The sequence below is a fragment of the Glycine max genome, chromosome 9 (genome assembly GCF_000004515.6).
Source record: "Glycine max cultivar Williams 82 chromosome 9, Glycine_max_v4.0, whole genome shotgun sequence".
NCBI classification, from domain to species: domain Eukaryota; kingdom Viridiplantae; phylum Streptophyta; class Magnoliopsida; order Fabales; family Fabaceae; genus Glycine; species Glycine max.
Window position 1 is genome coordinate 2,121,067 of NC_038245.2, and position 19,852 is coordinate 2,140,918.

General features: G+C 32.3%; 3 protein-coding genes across 3 annotated transcripts; 1 reads left to right on the plus strand and 2 right to left on the minus strand.

Moving 5' to 3' along the window:
* Positions 1–614: 614 nt before the first annotated feature.
* On the minus strand, positions 615–1,949 carry LOC100820481 (germin-like protein). Its single transcript, XM_006586793.4, has 3 exons — positions 1,857–1,949; positions 1,262–1,268; positions 615–1,153 (listed from the first exon to the last, which is right to left on the minus strand). The coding sequence occupies exons 1-3, from the start codon at positions 1,947–1,949 to the stop codon at positions 615–617; spliced, it is 639 nt and encodes a 212-aa protein (XP_006586856.1).
* A 2,067-nt stretch (positions 1,950–4,016) lies between these two features.
* LOC100818878 (tubulin beta chain) lies at positions 4,017–7,026 on the minus strand. Its single transcript, XM_003535059.4, has 3 exons — positions 6,373–7,026; positions 5,837–6,106; positions 4,017–4,902 (listed from the first exon to the last, which is right to left on the minus strand). The coding sequence occupies exons 1-3, from the start codon at positions 6,764–6,766 to the stop codon at positions 4,226–4,228; spliced, it is 1,341 nt and encodes a 446-aa protein (XP_003535107.1). The 5' UTR covers positions 6,767–7,026; the 3' UTR covers positions 4,017–4,225.
* Positions 7,027–16,687: 9,661 nt separating this feature from the next.
* LOC100778252 (uncharacterized) lies at positions 16,688–18,270 on the plus strand. The gene has a single exon (XM_003535064.5). The coding sequence runs from the start codon at positions 16,877–16,879 to the stop codon at positions 18,053–18,055; it is 1,179 nt and encodes a 392-aa protein (XP_003535112.1). The 5' UTR covers positions 16,688–16,876; the 3' UTR covers positions 18,056–18,270.
* Positions 18,271–19,852: the final 1,582 nt, after the last annotated feature.

Sequence of the window (19,852 nt, forward strand, 5' to 3'; positions counted from 1 at the left end):
GGCACTCACTACTGATTTTTAATAATATTTTTTTTCTAACACTTAATAAAAATATTGTTAAAGATTTTTAATCATATAAAAAAATATTGTCAAAAATAAATATTATTAATATATTTTTATCACATTATTATTAAATATTATATAATCCATACATATTGTTAAAGTGTAAAAATGTGATAAAAAGACTAACATAGTAAATATTTGATAAATGTTACAAAATATATTAATAATATTTATTCATAATTTTGTAATATTTTTTGAATGTTGTAAAAAATTTTAATAATATTTTTATTAAGTGTTAGATAAAAAAAATGACTAAAGAGTAAAGACGGTTAGAAATTTAAACTAAAATGATGAATTCATAATGGAATTAAAACTAATTTGTGACTGCACGGGAAAGACCACAAGGTTAACTTCACTTAACAATATATATATACTTCTCAATACCAAATTCTATAAATTAATCAATTGATAGATCTTAACATAAAAAGGCCAACAAATAATAAAGCATAGAGATGGATAAAATGCATAAAAAACTACACACATACAATTCAATACAGTGAACACACAGTAAACAATAAATGAAATTCTATATCTCTCCCATGTTCTTGTACCTAGAACTTGTTGGACTGTAGATAATTGACGATAGCCTTGTCCAAATGGAAAGCCTTAACAAGAACATCACTATCTATATCCGGCGTAGCCCCAAACACCGCATTAGCAACGGTTATGAGTCCTGGATTCTGGCTGCTAAGTGCTGCAATGGCCACAGCATTGCCATACCCAACATTTCTCTGGTAATGGACGAGCCCTATGGGGAACACAAACGCATCACCCTTCTGTAGAACCACCCTGAAGTGGCGGTTTTCGGGGTTGGAAGTGACGAATCCAACCTCTAAGGCGCCATCGAGAACGGTTAAAATCTCGGTGGCGCGAGGGTGCATGTGAGGAGGGTTAATTCCCCATGGAGCGTAGTCAATGCGAGCCATGGAGATGCCGAGAGTGTTCAACCCTGGAAGCTGAGTTGCGAAGACTGGTGTCACTTTTGAGCCATTAGGGTTTGTGGTGTTGCCTGCTGTGTGAAGACCGCTGAAGAAGAAGTCGTTTGCTTCAACAAGTTTTGGATCCTTGCATGCCAAACCGTTCACTAACACTGCCACAATTGATCAATGGGTACAATGTTAGAATCTTGCACTACTTCTCTCTGTGTATAAACTATAAACTTTTGTAAACCCTAAACAAGGAGTCATGTTATAGTTACCACTTACCTTAAACTTTTGGGATAGATTAGAGTAAATTCCACTTTATTCCTCTAATATTTTATAAAATTACACAAACTCTTAAGTCATATATATTAATTCCTTTAATTTTTATAAATATACACTAACATCACCCTTATTCATTATAGATTACGCTGACTCATCATTACCTTAATTATTTGAAAAACATTAATTATCCTGTGTTTTCTTTAAAAAAATGTGTAATTTCAATAATTTTATGAAATTTCAAGAATAGTTTGTATAATTTACTCATAATATATATATATATATATATATATATATATATATATATATATATATATATATATATATATATATTAATTTGCCCACAAAACATTAAGCTTAGTTCAATGCCTATTTTTAAATAAAAAATGTCATAATTTATGAATTTCTAGTATGCAATCCTCTTATATATGCAAGAGTGAAAAATTATCTTGTCTTCCTTTTATTTATGTTGAGTTGCGGGAAATACAAAGTTTAGAATTTAAAATAAAATGCCAAGATAATTAGGTGTCACTAAAAGGACAATTAATATATATGTGCATTTGCTATACCTTGCCCTTTTGGGTCTGCCACACAGAAATCTTGGAGAGCACTATTATCAGCTGCTAAAGCAACTGATGAAAGTGAAAGAGCTAAAACTGCCACCAACAACGAGAGATTAGCCATTTGACAAGAATGTAAAAACCCCTAGTGGGGTTTGTAGTGACAAGAATTATATGTGCTAGCAATGTGTGTTGTAGTATTAATTGGTTATTGGTGGATGAATATAGCATTGCATTAAGCCCTATTTATAAACCAATATATAGAAACAAATATGCCGCCCTAATTAAGAACAGAATTGGCCATGCAAAGATTGGTTTCAATAATATTTTTTATCTTAAAAAAACAGAACAGAATTGGTCGTCATGTTTGAAGTGGTAAGAAAAACATTAGTGATTGGTTTTGCTCAAGCTAGCGTGTGTACTACGGATTATAATGCCGGTGATGCTGCCATTCGGCTAGTCATTTACAAAAGAATCTTTAATTGATTAATTAATTTAGTTGAAACAGCTAACTCTTCCATTTGTAAAGAACATTCTAAAAGTAGAATGCGAGTGACCAATAAAATAAGATTATAGTGTATTCTAAATGGATCACAACCGTATCTATTTGGGGTTGGAGCTGTTGTACGTACGTATTGGAGAGAAAAAAATTGGTATTAATTACTTTATCGGCCTTTTGGCTAAGATCAAGTGTACGTAATTATGTATCCGAGGAGAAACTTCGCATGTCTAGTAGATTTTATTTGGTACAATGCAATCAATGGTAGTCAGAAAAAGTAGGGGAAAAGGGCTTGTTGAAGGTTGGAAATATAATTAATAAATATAAAACACAAAAAAGAAATCTTTCATTTTTTCTCTTCTGTGAGTCATATTTTGAAAACAAGTTCATAAGTCATAATAATATCAAATGTTTTTCTTGATTTGTATTAATTAGAGTTCTTTGGGCTTAATAGCACATGTTTGTCTATTAATTTGAAGGTTGTTTCTGTTAATTTTATTGAAGATATGTATGAGAAAGTCTGAAACATTTTCTTATTATTATCTGGTTGAGGTTTTGAACTTTATTTTCGTAATTTGTAGAGGTTTAATTTTAATAGCTTATAAACATTATCATTAAATAATAATTCTAAAAATATTTTACTTAATATAATTATTCAAATTTACATAGAGATAATTACAAAGGGAGAACCCAAAAACCTGATCGAGGCTGTGCTGCAAGTGCAAGGTTTTCACCCAAAAAGTTACCAATTATATACACGTGCAGGCTGAGCAAAAAAATTAAAGGGAAATGAAATTTCGTATTCTGAAAGTTACGTTTGGCCCTTCCCAAATTTAATTCTACGCCTCACTTCTAATTATGCGGATGCCAAAGGATATTTCCTAGGTGTGTCTTTTTTTCTTTTATTTTTTTCATCTCTCTCCTTCTCATTTTACTGTTTTCATTGCCCAACCAATTATGATTCAAGAGATGATGATGAATGATATGAACAAAAACCAAGATCTGGTGAACACATGTTTTGTTTTTTACCTTTTTTTGCCGAAATAAGTTTTTTCAAGAGTTAAAAGTTTTAACTTTCTCAGAAACTAAAGTTTGAAGGTGATATAATTTTGCCGATAAAAATAAAAGTGATACAATTTTAATAGTTTCAGAAAATAGTTTCCAAAACATATCAAATAAATTTTATAAAAAAACTAATTTTCAAAACATCTATCAATTTTTTTCAAATATTTTTGCATTGAAAAATATGTTTCATAAATTAATTTCTAAAAAGATAAAAATTATAGGAAGAGACGAATAAAAAAAAAGAACTTCTCTATAATTAGCTTGCACGAAATGGGCCTACTTTGTACGTCTTTTGCAAAGGCAATACTGGACAGCTCGTTGTGGACCAGCAAGAATAGATTGCAATTGCAACTCACCCACTCTTAAAGATTACCATCATTTTAGGATAAACTATAGTATTTACATTTTTTAAAGTTTAATGACATTTATTTTAGTTGTCCTTTTAATACAAAAACATAATAAAGTTAACAAAAAAAGTCCGTTTAAAAATAAAAAACTAAAAGGCTTTTATATTTCAAAAAGCAAAATACTCCACCCATACAATTTCATAGACACTTGTATTTTTAATTCAGAGGTAACTTACTATAATCAAGATATCAAAAGGGGGGAAGAAAACGAGACCAGTCATTAACTATTACAAACATCCATGACTTGATCTCTCAAGAACATAAGCATTGTCAACAAAACCCAGTTTATACAATGTCAACAATCAACGATAAGCATACACATTAACGAGTCAATCTAATTTGACTGCACCACAATTTAAACTTACACCACTCGTTCAAAGCCAACCATATTGATATTTGAAACAATTTTTGACAAATAAGAGAGGCGCCTTAAGCAGCAATCTCTTCTTCCTCTTCCTCCTCCTCATACTCGTCCTCGTCAGCAGTAGCATCCTGGTACTGCTGATACTCAGCAACAAGATCGTTCATGTTACTCTCGGCCTCGGTGAATTCCATTTCATCCATTCCTTCCCCGGTGTACCAGTGCAAGAAAGCCTTGCGCCTGAACATAGCCGTGAACTGCTCACTAACTCTCCTGAACATCTCCTGGATTGAAGTCGAGTTACCAATGAAAGTGGATGCCATTTTAAGACCCTTAGGTGGGATATCACACACGCTGGACTTCACATTATTAGGTATCCATTCGACAAAGTATGAAGAGTTCTTGTTTTGCACATTGATCATCTGTTCATCCACCTCTTTTGTGCTCATCTTACCACGGAACATAGCTGAAGCAGTCAAATAACGACCGTGACGAGGGTCAGCAGCACACATCATGTTCTTGGCATCCCACATTTGCTGAGTCAATTCAGGAACAGTCAAAGCACGGTATTGCTGGGATCCTCTTGATGTCAAGGGCGCAAACCCAACCATGAAGAAATGGAGCCGAGGGAATGGGATAAGATTGACAGCAAGCTTGCGAAGATCAGAGTTCAATTGCCCAGGGAAACGTAGACAACAAGTAACTCCACTCATGGTGGCAGATATCAGGTGGTTAAGGTCACCAACTGTAATCAAAACAAGATTAAAAAAATTAATTCAAAAAATTGAACTTACAACTGATGTCATGTTTGCTTAAGGCCCCCAAAGAATTTATTCATAAACTAACAACAGTTGTCCGGGTAATTTTTGGAGTTCTCAAAATCAAATCCTGCAATGAGTAGAATTGATTAAAAACTAAATATTTTTTTAGCTTTTCTGATGGGAGTAAAATTTGTTTTAGGTGAAGGAACCACAAAAACCTAAACTTCAAAATGTTTCTATTTTATCATTCAAGTAAAATTCTTGTAACCACTTTTAAAATATCATTCCCAAACAAAACTCAATTTTCTTAACAATAATTTTTTTAACATCTTACATAAAAATCTCAAAAAAATATCATCAGATGAAGTGACCACACATTCCATTTAGAGAAAGTGACTGAAAACCAAATTGATAGAAGAAGCTGAACAACAACACCCACCACAACTACCAAGACACAAAATCCCCCCCTGGCCCCACTAACACAATGACACTTCAGCTCTATTTGAATAAACTTCTCCATAAACAACCATACAAGACAAAATGAAATACACTTCTCCCATGAGCTAAAATTAGCTTATGTGTAAGTTAAGTTATTGTAGCTGTCTCATTTAGTTTTTAAAAGTTGACTTAACTAATGCATAAGCTAATTTTAGCTTTGGGAAAAGCATATTTCATTTTTCCTTCTTATTTTCTTCTCTAAGTTCTTAGAGAGAAATTTATCTAAATAAACAATCACTACAGTGACAAACATTACTCATCTAAGCTAACAGAACCTTAAACATAGTTTAAATTGTGAAATTGAAAGCAAAACCAGATAATTAGACCACCATTTACTTGACAATTAAACCATAATCTGCAAGAAACAGAACAACAACAATAACAAAAAACACCAATCAAAAAGAGAAACCCGAAACTCACATGTCGGCGTGGCGAGCTTCAAAGTCCTGAAACAGATGTCATAGAGAGCCTCATTGTCCAAAACCATACACTCATCAGCATTCTCAACAAGCTGGTGAACAGAGAGGGTAGCGTTGTAAGGCTCCACAACGGTATCCGAAACCTTAGGCGAAGGAAACACGGAAAAAGTCAACATCATCCGATCCGGATACTCCTCCCGAATCTTGGAGATCAGAAGCGTCCCCATGCCAGAACCCGTTCCTCCACCAAGAGAATGGCACACTTGAAACCCTGCCACATCATCATCACCACCATTATTCAAATTCCATCAAAATCACAACAATCAATCAATCAATCAAAATTAGTAAGCAACCAGTAGATTCAACTTATGCATTGCACGGAGATCGAAAAAACTAACAAACGTTGATAAAAAAAAAAAATCCATGAAAATATTCAGTTGAAGAATGACAGCCAAAAACACTCTAGTTCAAGATAATTATTCTAATGACGGATAAAAACGCTATCGTTCAAGATAGTTATTCTAATTCAATTTATACCTTGCAAGCAGTCGCAATTCTCGGCTTCTTTGCGAACGACGTCGAGAACGGAGTCAATGAGCTCAGCGCCTTCGGTGTAGTGACCTTTGGCCCAGTTGTTTCCGGCGCCGGACTGGCCGAAGACGAAGTTGTCGGGGCGGAAGATCTGGCCGTAGGGGCCGGATCTGACGGAGTCCATGGTGCCGGGCTCTAGATCCATGAGGACGGCGCGTGGAACGTACCTTCCGCCACTCGCTTCGTTGTAATAAACATTGATGCGTTCCAATTGGAGTTCAGAGTCGCCACTGTACTTTCCGGTGTGGTCGATGCCGTGCTCGTCGCATATCACCTCCCAGAACTTCGCTCCGATCTGGTTCCCGCATTGCCCTCCCTGGATGTGCAAGATTTCTCTCATTTTCAAGATGAGGAATTAGGGTTTGAGAAGATTGGGAATTGGAATTGGAATTGGATTTGGATTTGAGAATTTGTGAGTTTGGAATGAAAATGAATGAAGCGGGGCCAATGGTGGTGGGGGAGAATTTGAAGGATGGTCCTGTTTTGTAAATATGGAATGTTTCGAGGGTGTTTTTGGAAGAGAGGGAATGTTTTTAAAATGATCTTTTTTTGGTGGTGTCCAATTGTCATAAGGAACTAGGAACCAGACGAAACGACACTATTCTGGAACCATTTCCATCTCTGTCTTAATTAATACTATTTCAATTTATATTTTTTTATTACCAATATTTATATAACATTTTTATAACTAGACCATTGTAATTTATATAAAAATGTTATGCTTTGTAAAAAAAAAATTCAAGTTGATTAAGAGTGTGAAATAACTTCATTTAATTTGCTTCAATTTATTTTAAAAATGAAATTTTTTCCTGTATTATCCTTCACAGATTACTAGTCGATGAAAGACTTTTAATTTATGAAAATTTGTTTGTGAGAATATTTTTCTCCATTTTAAGGATATTTCATTGTTTTTTCTTTGAAAAAAAGGATATGTCATTGATATTACAAAACTCATAAAATCATTGAAAATAAAAATCTAAACTAAATAATTCTATATGAGGTTTTAAACTAAACTAATCGCTGTTTATTTTCTAATCTAGAGTGTATTTTTTTGTAAAATGGACCAAACCATACTTTCAATTTGGTTTTTTATTTTTATATTTATGTGGAAAAAAAAACACTTTTAGCCGATTAAAATTTAATAAAATTATGCAGTGGGATATTAAAACGGCAGTTGAACGAGTGCTGATTGGAGTGAGGTGGGCCGGTGAGAATTGATGGCCTTATAGCCCAACCCAACTGTCACTGATTTCTCCAATTTTTGGATCCAACCTTTCAATGTCGAGTCACGAGTGATTGGATAAGTTTTATTTGTGATGAATTTATATAAAAAAATATATGTACAAAATATAAAAAAAATTAAATATTTTATATTTAAACTAAAAATAATTGTGTCTTTAAATATATTTTTTAATCAGAAAAATAATATATTTTTGCTCCTTTTTTTTTGTACATGCCAGAGGTTTAACGCTGCTATAGAACTTCACCGAACCAATTCCTCAAAATTCAATGTGAGTATGATACTGGTAGCGTAAAAAGAAAAATAATACTAGCATAGCACACATAAAATAACGGATATTTCATATGTGCAGTCTTATTCAAAACAACAAATTAATAATGACTAGCAATTTTTCTTCTTTTTTTTTTCCTGAGAAGAAATGAATACACGCCACCTCCAGTGATGAGGAACACACTGCTGCCAACAAAGGTTGGTTTAATTGTTAAGGATTGAAATCATATTACACAAAAAATGTGAATTAGAACCTTGTTACCTATGTGAAGATTTTGTGAATAGGTAATCTATAAGAATATTTATAAGTGTTTTTCTGAACTTTTAAGTTTATTCTGATCATGATGAACTCAAACTTACCAAAACTTTTATCATTTTAGAAGAAAAATAAAGACTATGCTACTTGCGGATCCTATGATTCTAAGTAATCATTTAACGTATCTCATTATTAGTTTTGATACACTCCAAGTACATTATGGATTGTGCAATCCATAATACAAGTTATATTATAAATTGCACAATCCGGTGCAACAAAGCAAATAATGAAGTGCATTAAGTAATACCCATGATCCTATGAGATTCCCTTTCTTGCGTTTGAAAGTATTTTTCTTCCTTTTGTTTTTGGACCATTATAAAAAATGTTGTGAGTAAACTCATTAAAATGGCCCATTACCAAAAAATAATTTTAGCAACCAGCAAGGTTGTTGCTTCATGTACCTCCTTTTTGGCTTTCGGAATGTCAATCTGACGCTCTTTTTTTGGCTTCCAGAATGACCAATCTGAAAGATAAAAAAAGACATTTTGAAAAGGATGCAAGAAATAAAATGGGTGATTTTAATGAAGCATTTGCACCCAATAACCCCCTCCATCCTCCATATTTACATTCAAGAACTTGCACCCACAATGCTTCTTATTGAAAGAACAAGTTTCATCTCCACACTCCTAGCAATGCCTCATTGAATTGGGACAAGTTTCTAAAGGGGTAGAAAGGATATCACTGAATTGATCAATGACACCCTTCTTGCAAGTGACAAGGTTTTATGCTTCCAAGTCTCCTCCTTCCTTCGATTAGCACCTATGGGAAGTCCAAGATATGTGAACAACAATTTTGAGTTTGCAATTCAAAACCCTAGCATAAGTCTCCAACATCGGTCCCTCCACTCCCAATGCTCCAAAGAAACTTTTTATGAAAATTTACTTTAAGCCCCGACATAAGCTCAAACCATCTCAACATGCTTTTTATAATCATCACATTTGCTAAAGTAGTCTCTTAAAAAAAACATGTTTACTTCCACCTTTGACTTACCCACCAAATAGTTAGTGCTAATTTATTTTTTATTGTTTGCCTCATTATGTCACATAATCCTTCGACAACAATATTAAAAAAAAAAGAAATTAAAAGATCTCCTTGTCTTAACCCCTTTTGAACTTTGAACTTCATAATAGAACTCTCATTCACCAAAACCAAAATAAAGATAGATACCTCTTTCTCCTTACTCCCCTCAAGTTTGAGTTTTACTGCTTGAAGTAATTAATGTAACATTTTTTTTCATAGAGAGAACTATGACATTTAATGAGAAAACCGTCAATTTTTTAAACTTGGAAAGCTCAATGTTCAACTATAACTCCAAGTCTCATGAAATACTCAATTCACGTGTGCTTTCATTACGTATCAAATTTAGAAGAAGAAAAAAACTTAAAATAACCAACTGAAATTTGAAAGGTAAACTAATATAAAACAAAATTTTGATAAGAATTAATATTCTGAGAGGTTTTAAAAATATTAAATAACATGAAATTATATGTTTTAAAAAGAAAAGGCATACTAAAATATTATTTGATTTTAATAGTGGAAACTTCACTCATATATAAAGACAAACTTTTTTGGTAGTGATAAATAAAGACAAATTGTTCTTGTAAAAAAAGACAAATTGTAACGCGGCATCTAAGTTTATCCATCAGGGAAAATAACTCCTATTTTACATTTAAAACGTGTCACTTCAGTATTTTCGATCGTTCCAAAAATAAATAGTACTTTAATATTCATTATTCAGTCCCTTTCAAGCCTCCCATCCGTAGAAGTATTAACAGAGTAAGTTGATATGTCAAACCACTGTAAGGTTATGCAGAGTAAAAGTAGTTAATAAGTTAAATAAAAATAAAAATTAAAAAATAATTTTAACTGAAAGTTGTTAAATTAACTTAATAATTTTTTTTATTGGGAACGTGGCACTGTTGAAAGAAAAAGTTACAATATTTCGCTACTTCTAGAATTAGGGTTCATCAGACACAAAACATTGAATTGCTTCTTGAAAAGAAAACGAAATGAATGGAAGTTCGATTATCATTATCCAACTAACTTTAAATGGAAGTTCGATTATTATTATTATTATTATTATTATTATTAATTTTTAATTGGTTTGGTGTGTTTGCTAGTGTCCCTAAAAATGGGCATTGAAGATCTTCAAACTTGGCTTGCGAGTGTGGCCATCTTAACCCCCTCAACAACGAGACATCTACGTGTGGCACCTCTTAAAGAAAAATATCATACCTCCATGCCCAATTCTCTATTCACAAGAAACATTATATATATATTTTTTTGAAAGGAACATTATCCTATAGCCGACACTGCTGTCCAATGTCTTGAAAATTAGAAGTATTGAAATTATTTTGTAACTATAACCAACCGATTGGCATTAATTTTGAGATTAAAGATGTCCCTGTCCTGCATTTTGTCTCATCAAGTCTAATGAGAGCTTCTTTTTTTTTTTGTTAAGAATTAACTAGGGAAGCTTAAATAACAAGAAAAAGTATTGTTAATTAGTTTGGTATATTAGTTAGTGGGCATGATTGACGTGCATTGATAATGTGTGTTATTGTGTTAGGTAACGAAGATTGATATTTGGGGTTAAAGAGTAATATATTATCTTGATTGATTGGTCAAACCACAATTTGACACTACTTTAAAAAGATTGATTCGGTGACCTCCAACACAACCAAATTAAAGAATCTTGTTTTGTAAAAGTTGTTGATTCAATAACAATTTAAAATACTTGATTTGTATCACCAAACACGAATATGTACTGATGTAAGAATATTTTAGTTTAAGTGAGAGTTTGAATTTTGAATATGCAATTCAATGGTTACCAAAAATACATGGGTTGTAAAACTGTGCTTAGAAAGGAATGAAATCCATGAAGATATAGCAAAGCTAAATATGCTCGGCGCTTGAAAAGGTTAGTAATGGCTAATTAAGGACCAAGGGTGGCCCATAAGAACACTTGAAAACAATTGAAGAGTGACCACTGACTAGAACCAGAGAATCAGTTTCTAATACCATCAGACAAAATGACAAATTGCATCTAATGAATAAGATATGTTGAGGGAAGGTTTATTTATGCAACATCTCATTGCCCCTCACCCCACAGCCGATCCAGTACTAAAATAAATGGCATCCAGCAATATATTTGAGTATAATCACTATTAATCAGTAAAGATATTTATGAAGAATATAAATCAATTAACACTTGAAGTACGTATTCTAACATTTTGAATTAATCATTATTATGAATTCACAGAATTGAACAAAGGCTTTTAATATTGCTGTGCTTGGTAAGCAAAGTTTTACATAAGTTATTGTGGACAACTCATTTAGTCCTATGAGTGCTGAAGAGAGATTTTTCCCCCCTACTACCTGTGATATTGGTAAGAAATCCATTTTGGACTTGTAGAAGAAAAAAGATAACTGAAAAGTGAAAAGGCTTTGTTTTGACAATGAGTAGCAATGACATGAATTGATTCTACCCTACAAAATCATGGTGAAACCATGAAAAAGTAGAAGCAATTATTTATTGTTTCACTTTCAGCATGAAAAATTAATTGATTTTTTTTCTCACTATGAATCTATTCCAAATACATTATTGATCCCTGGCTTCCTGTCTACTCAGACGCGGGCACACACACTCATATTAATTAATTTGATGTGGCTCAAGTTCCTATAGATGGAACAGATATTGTGGTTCATTCACTAACTTCTGTAGGGAGATCAAACGTTCTGTAAGGGTAAGATGTTGAGAGATTTTTTCTTCTTCCTTGGCTGAATGTTGGTGGTTCTTTTGAGAAAAAATTGGAGAATTTATTTTGTGATTCAAGAGAAAAAGATATAAAACTCAAGAACAAGAACGATAATGAGACACACTATGAGAGATGAGGCTCCTGGTTTCCCTTCCTTTGAGTTCAGGGGTGACAACTCCACTGTACAATTCACTTCTTTCTTGAAATGGCTTTTCCCTATGCCATATTAACTACCCTAACCAACTTATTAGGAGCTGTTATACAATTGTAACTATCCTCCATGTCACCTTGATTTGTTGCACTTGGAACTTCTGTTGCTGATGGTGGCTTAAGTCATTTGTTGTATCAATATGTTCTATACTTCTATTAGTATTAGCTTGTGCTTTGTGTTAATTAAGTAGTTGCTAGCTGTAACATATTTATTAGCCAGCCCTAACCAAAGTGCTTTCCTCAAAGAAAGATTTATTACCCATTAATTTATACATGTGCATTCGAAAAATAACAAATTTGAGCAACATTTTCAGCAAAGAAGGTGATATGTGTCATGACCATGTAATTGGTATTTTGGGTCAAATGTGAACATTTTAGTGATTAGCAAATGAATTTAGGCAAGTCAGCTTCACCTTTTAGCCGAAACATTCCTGCAGCAAATATTTCATATGTTGATCCTAGGACAAAGATATTTGATTGCATGCTTATTTTCAGCTTTCTGAAAAGCAAATTCCTGCTTTTATTGAAGACAAAGTCAGGAAGTTATAATGGTGAAAGAGTAGAGCACTATGCTATTGGTCGAAGGAAGAAAAGTTCAAACAGGAGGCTTAACTATGCTTTTAGATTAATATATTATGATATAGTATTTAGTTTAGTTTAGTTTATTTCAAATAAATAATTAATTAATTTTAACAGCTTTATATGAGATTTTTAAAAAAAATAAGTGGCCATTTCTCTAACTTTAATCTTTATCAAACACCCTATATAAGATAATGGGTGTGCATTATATTTTCCTCACTTTTGGTGGGGACAAAAGTAATGTAAAAGAAAATATTAGTAGGCTTAGCTGGAATTGTAAGAGAAAAATAAAATAAAATAGCTCAGTATAGGTTTTAAGGATTTGAAATTTGTTAACTGTGTCATGATCTGCAACTGCAGACAGGGTTAGAGGCTATTGATGACAAAATCTCTGTTCCACAATTTCACAAGAAATAAGTGATTAAGTACCTATGCGGGTCAAGCATGGCATTTGGTAGGGAAGGAAAATTATTGAAAAGGGTTTTCCATTGGCGGGTTTGTCAAGGAAACTCCATGTCTTTTTTATGATCTTTTGGATTCGGATACCTTTTGGATTAGGCCATGTCTTATTTGTTCAAATTTGATCTCTACATTGCAATAATTGATAGTGGCACCTTCTTCATGCCACATTGGTCTTTCACTGTTATAGTCTCTCTTTTCCTCCCAAATTGGAGAGTATATTCTTAGTTTGAGACCTTCACAAGGAGAATATTGCCCTGCTGAATACTTTACTCAAATACTTTGATGTATTAAATCAATAAAGTATTCACAAATCATTAACTTTTTATTTATTGTATAAACATTACACTGACTAATGTTATTAACTTATTATCAATGAGTTAGTACAAAAATCTCTCGTGTTCTACATAGCATTCTGGTCCTGATGCCATATGATATGACCAGAGAATCAAATTTTTCTTAGTCCAATAGTTCACATTCTGTGGTGCATTTCATTGGTAAAAGAACAACCTAATACACCACAAACAATAAATAAAAAAATAAAGCACTGATTTTAAAGCTTGAACCTATGACATATTCTATATGGGAGCTTGGACAATCTCAGTCAAAACATAAGGTAGGGGATGAAAGGAGTAGACAAGGTATCACTTTCTCATAGCACGAGACCAAGTAGAGTCAAATTCCATATGATTCCACGTGCTTCTCGTTCCAATGTTCCCCAATGATTCTGACTTGGCATTTACATCACCTATTGATGTGCTCAATAAGGGCTTTGTATTATAAGGTCCAAGAAAACATGCTAAATTATTCTGTTTTGTTTGTCTTAAAATGATTCCTTTGTTCAAAGAAATACTGCCTGGGATACCCACCAACCCCACTGTCACTCACTCACACACCCAGCCATAATCATAGTTTTTTTCAAGCTCGAAGGGTTAACTTTTTTTTTGGGTCTTATCCCACTTTTAGGACCCCAAAAGTCAATCTTTTTAAGCATATACTACAAATGTTCAAATGTTCTCCTCAATATATATATATAAAATTTAAACTCAAAACTCTAAATTAAACTAAAATAATTTTACATCAATGGATTTACACATTCGATATTTTGTCTTATGATTCTAAAAGCATGAATATATATCCATTATATTATATGTAATTTGATCAATAGGGAAATGGCCTAGTGGTCCCATTAAACAACTATCTAATGTGCTCCAATTATTAAGGCAACACCTAGTGTTCATTGTGTAGTGGGAAGAATTATATAGTCAATCACAATCAAGCAATATCTAAAGGCAGCTTAGGAAAAAGAAGATAAAAAGAATAGTGTTGTTGTTGGAGTTCACTGTGGCAGCTCCTGTGTTACATTTGTATAGTTTTTCTGATAACTTTTCTTTTCCCTTTTTATTTGTTTTGCTAATTAACAAATGTAACCTCTCATTTCCTAGTTCTTGCTGGCAACCAATTGGAATGGACGAAAGTGATATAATCCATATTATAAAGCCATAAAGATAGAAAAGGGATGCGTTGTGTTGCTGAATTGGGCAGCTCATAACGTGACAAGAAAGTCCATGTCAGGTTGCCAAATAATTGCAATAACAAAATTAATTGTGATGTTACTTATCCAAATTAGGATTAACCTTTCAATTTCACATTGTAATTTGTGGTAAGATCACCACTTATTTTCTTATTCTTGATTGATAAATTAATTGTTACTCTCTAAAAAAAATCAATTTTATCATATATATATATATAGGTACACATTGTTTTTGTTGGTTTTAAACAACTGTATAGCAACCTACCAAAAAAAATTAACTGTATAGCAAATATAACTTGCCTTCATAAAATTCATTTTGCCATATAAGAAAAAAGGTCAATTTGGCAGGTGTGTCACGCATTATGAATTAATTTCATGTTATTGGAATTTTTTAATTAAACATATATTTAAGATGTCAGTCCACTTGCTCTTACATCTTATTAAACAATTTTTTGAATTACATTATATAGAAAACATAATAGGAACAGTTATTAAAATTAATATCATTTCAGTACTTTTTGTATTATTAGTTAAATTAATCTATTACATTTTGAGCTTCTTGCATTGATTTTAGAATATTCCTATTAGCTCACATCCATAACAATTTTTTCATGAAAATATATATTTGTTTTTTATAATGATATAATTTCAACTAGCTTTATGTATATGATATTGCCAATTTTTCATAAAAAAAAATACATTGTATTACTAAATAAAAGTCAATAGATTCAATTTATATATATATAGAAAAAGTCCATAAACTCTTTATTTTCAAATTCCGGGGAAAAATCTACATCAACTTTGAAAATCATAGACAAGAGAAGACTGATAACAACTTAAAATAAACAAATTATATAACGTCTTAGTACGTTCACCACTGTTCATAGTAACGTTATAACTTATATGTATACATATTTAAATGTAACGGATGATATTTTAATTTTTCAATACACTTCTCAAACCAAAATACTTCCTCGCCGTTTTGTATGAAACTGAAGCACTTAATTTCCATAATATAAACATTAAACAGTCTCCAATATATATATATAGCTTGACAAAAAAATTCATCGACCATTGATTGGTAAAATGTTGTTACAACTCCACGAGGAGGTACCTTGTTATTAGTTTCCTATTCCTACTTCACCAAACAAAAAAAAAACACACCTTCTCTTCCAAAAAAAAGACATATACATACAAGAAACGAATCAATACTCCACATACCCACACATATTCTCTCCCATAATAAACTAAAAATCAATGGTAACACATATCAATTTTTAAATATGAAAAAAAATGTCTTTAACTCCGAAAAATCACAAATGTTAGTTATATTACTCGCTTTCAAGAACTAATACGTTATTGTCTAAGAATTAAAATAACCAATAATTCATCTTAAAAACTATATAGTCAAGCTTATTCGGTACAAACTTGACTTTAATTTTAAAGATGAAAAATAATTCTAAGAAGTAAAACAAGCAATAAGTGCCGCACAACGAAGGGCGTTATCTCAAATTAAAATCATTTAATACTCCATTAACACATATCAAAATCAACATAACATATACTAGTATTTTTTAAAATATATAAAAATAAGAATAATTAAAATGATGTTTGGTATAAACTTATTAGATGGTAGTACAAGAGCTTTAAGCGTTATTAATAACAACAAACACCTGTACTGACTCAGACACGAAATTTTAATTTTTTTCTAGCGTTGGAAATATGAACAGTCACGAGTCACGAAACTGTATAGATGAACATTGATTAATTGTGAGGTTATATGATTGATGTTTGAATATTTTTATTGTAAAATAATATATATAAATAAATTCTGAAACCAAAATAGATTAAAATGAAAAAAAGAAGGAAAAATGGGTTGGGACACGGTAACAGTGGTTTATAAACCCAGGAAATACTCCATTCAGAGTCTCGGTGGAAACCGGTTACTTGTTTCCTTGTAGAATCTCTCCCCTTCCTTCTAAGTAGTTCCATTATTATTATTATTCCTAACCCTAACCTAACTTAAACTAAACTAAACCCTTTCACACACTTGTTCTTCAATCAAGTTTCTTCCCAAAACGACCATGCCGTTTCCGTGGAAGAAAAACCGCGTCCCCCGAATCTCCCAATTCGTCGCCGATCTCCAATCGCCAAAACGCGGCGGTTCCCTCGTCGTCGAGACCGGCTTCCCCACCTCCCTCATCGACCTCTTCGTCAAAAACCAAAGCCGCTTCCAAAAACACCGCTCCAAAAAACCGCCACCGCCAAAATCCCTCTCCGCCACCGATCCTCCGCCGCCTCCTCCACCTCCACCGCCCTCTCCGGCCACTTCTCCGCCTCCCTCACGCGTCCCCGCCGTCCCAACCACTCCAGTAGAGCAAGACGACACCGCCGTTTCCGCTCCGGATCGAATTACCGAATGCTCTGGCTCTCACTGGTCTCGTGTGAACGCCGTCGTCCTCGTTGCAAAGATTCTGATGGTGTTGGTCTTAGTCGCGAGCGTGGAGAGGCTCACCGTCGGAATCACCGCGTCGGCGTTCGCGCTTCTGCTTCTCGAATACGCAGGGCTGCGGCGCGCCGTCGTTTCGTGTTCTGTCGCAGAATCGCGGTGGCGGTGGTTCCAGAAGGTTTCGAGGAAGGAGCGTGTTGTTGTTGAGAGAATTGAATTCGAATTCGCCGAATTGAACAAGGGTTTGTCAATCGATGAAATTGAGGTTGTGGGAACAACCAACGAAGGGGGGATTTGTTGCAGTGAAATTGGTGACGTGGCATCGAAGGTTTTGGAGCCGTGTTTATGTGATGAAGATGTTTCTGAATGCAAGATTAGACCTAGCCGAAGTGGTAGGTTTAGGTCGAAGATGGTGAAGCTTGTTTCTAAGAAATTTCGTGGGTCTAAGAAAAAGAATAAACACAATGAGGGTGAGTCAGGTAGTGAAATTTCAAGTGCTGTGGGAGAAGAAAAGTTACCAATTTTAGAAATTGAAGAGGAAGAGGAGGAAGAGAATGGGGATAATAAGTCAAGTAACACTAAACCTGATTGCGGAATCACTTGTTCCTATGAGAAGAAAGTGAATAGAGTTGAGAATTCAGGTTCTTCCATGGTTTTAGTTATGATTATTGCCCTTGTTGGGCTTCTTTTGGGTCGTTTTCCAGCATTGGTACTTTTGATGACATGGTGTTGCTTGATGAAGATACTTGGGATTCTATGGAGAACACAGAAAGTGCCTATGAATATGATCAAGTGTTCTGTTTCAAACTCTTGATGGGAACAAGTTTTTGTGTTTTTTACTTTTTTTATTCCCACTTTGTTTCTGGATTATGATACACAGCTGGTAAAAATTTCATGTTTAGTCTAGAAAGACTGAGGAGAGGATTATTCCCATGATAGGAACTCCAACCATTTGTTGGGAATCCAACTTCATGCGTTGTACTTTGAAATGTAAATTTATAGATAGATAGATACTAATCATAGTCAATACATTCTTTCTTTGTCTATGATGTTAATTAGTTATTCTTATAATGCGTTGTTTTAGATTGATGGCAAAAGATTGAAAAGGTTGAAATGAAATGAGATGACAAGGAAGACATTTGTTTAGATGTTAGAAGATGCAGTTAAGTTAGGAAGGAATGGAACTTCTGGTGACTTTAATTCCCCTTTGTATTCCGTTATGCAGAATGTTACTTATCTTCTAGATTGGGAAAAAAGGATGGTGATTTAGAGTTTTGAGATTAAAAAAATAAATAAACTAGAGATAAAATGGATGTGAGAAGTGATAAATTCATGATTTTTTGTCATTTTATTCACCTATACTAAAATTTCCAAAATAAAAAAGAACTTCATTGCATCGGTACATTGATATTCTTCCAAGTTAGCTTTTCAAAATATTCAAACATGGCATAAGTTTCTTCGTTTTTGTTTGTTCCCTGTGTCTTTACATATATTAATTGATTGATTAAAAAATATATCTTAAATATATTTTTTATTAAATGATATTTATATTTATATTTATATATTATATAGGCTTAAATGTAATTTTGATTTTTTTTTCTTAATATATAATTTTAGTTCATCTATTTTAAAAAAAAAATATTTGGTCTTTTATTTTAAAAAATATGATTTCAGTCTCTCGTTTTAAGATAAAAATATTTGGTTTGATTTGGTTTTTTTTATTTTCTAAGGTGTGTCTCGAAATCCCTAGAAACTATTATTGCTAGTATTTTGTTATTGTTGGATATCAACGTTTTAAGTTTTCATGATTGAAAGCAAATATTCTAAATGTTGTTTTACTTCTTCTTTTTTTTTAATTCACTCATTTGACCTTGGAAACAAGTATTATATTTTGTTTACTTTTAAGTTGAATGACTATTATTCAATTATTATTTTACTTGAAAATAATTATTGTTTTACTTTAAGTTTAATTATTGTCTATTTATATTGTTGAATTAATTATTGTTCAAGTTTTGCATAATTAATAACAAATTTTTTAAACATTTTTTAGTACTTAATAGCAAAATTTTAAAATCACAAAAATTAAATCCGCACTTAATTTTTTTGTTTAGCTCAAACTAATTTTAAATCAAAATCGCATCACAAATACCTCTAAAGCCTAGGATGTTCTTTTAACACAAATACCTCTAAAGCTTAGGATGTTCTTTTAAGGTACAATAAAAAAATGATTTAATTAATTACATTGTAACAAATAAAATATATATAAAAATAAAAAATTAGACCAAAATTAAAGATTAAACAAAATTGAAAGATCAAAATTACATTTAAATCTATATATATATATAAAGGTTTTATTTTGTGATCTAACGAGTGGATCCTATATTCATTTTATCCAAAAAAATATGAAATAATTTTTTTTATTTTTTATTTATAGAAATCTATATTAGGAAAATAATATACAGAATTAAATAATTTAATAAAAATCTATACTACACAGAAATTAAATACATAATCATGTATATAACCTTCCTTTAATTATATAAATAATATAAATTGATATTTGATATGACAATTATTTATGTTAACAATTAATAGAAAATTGGAAAAATAT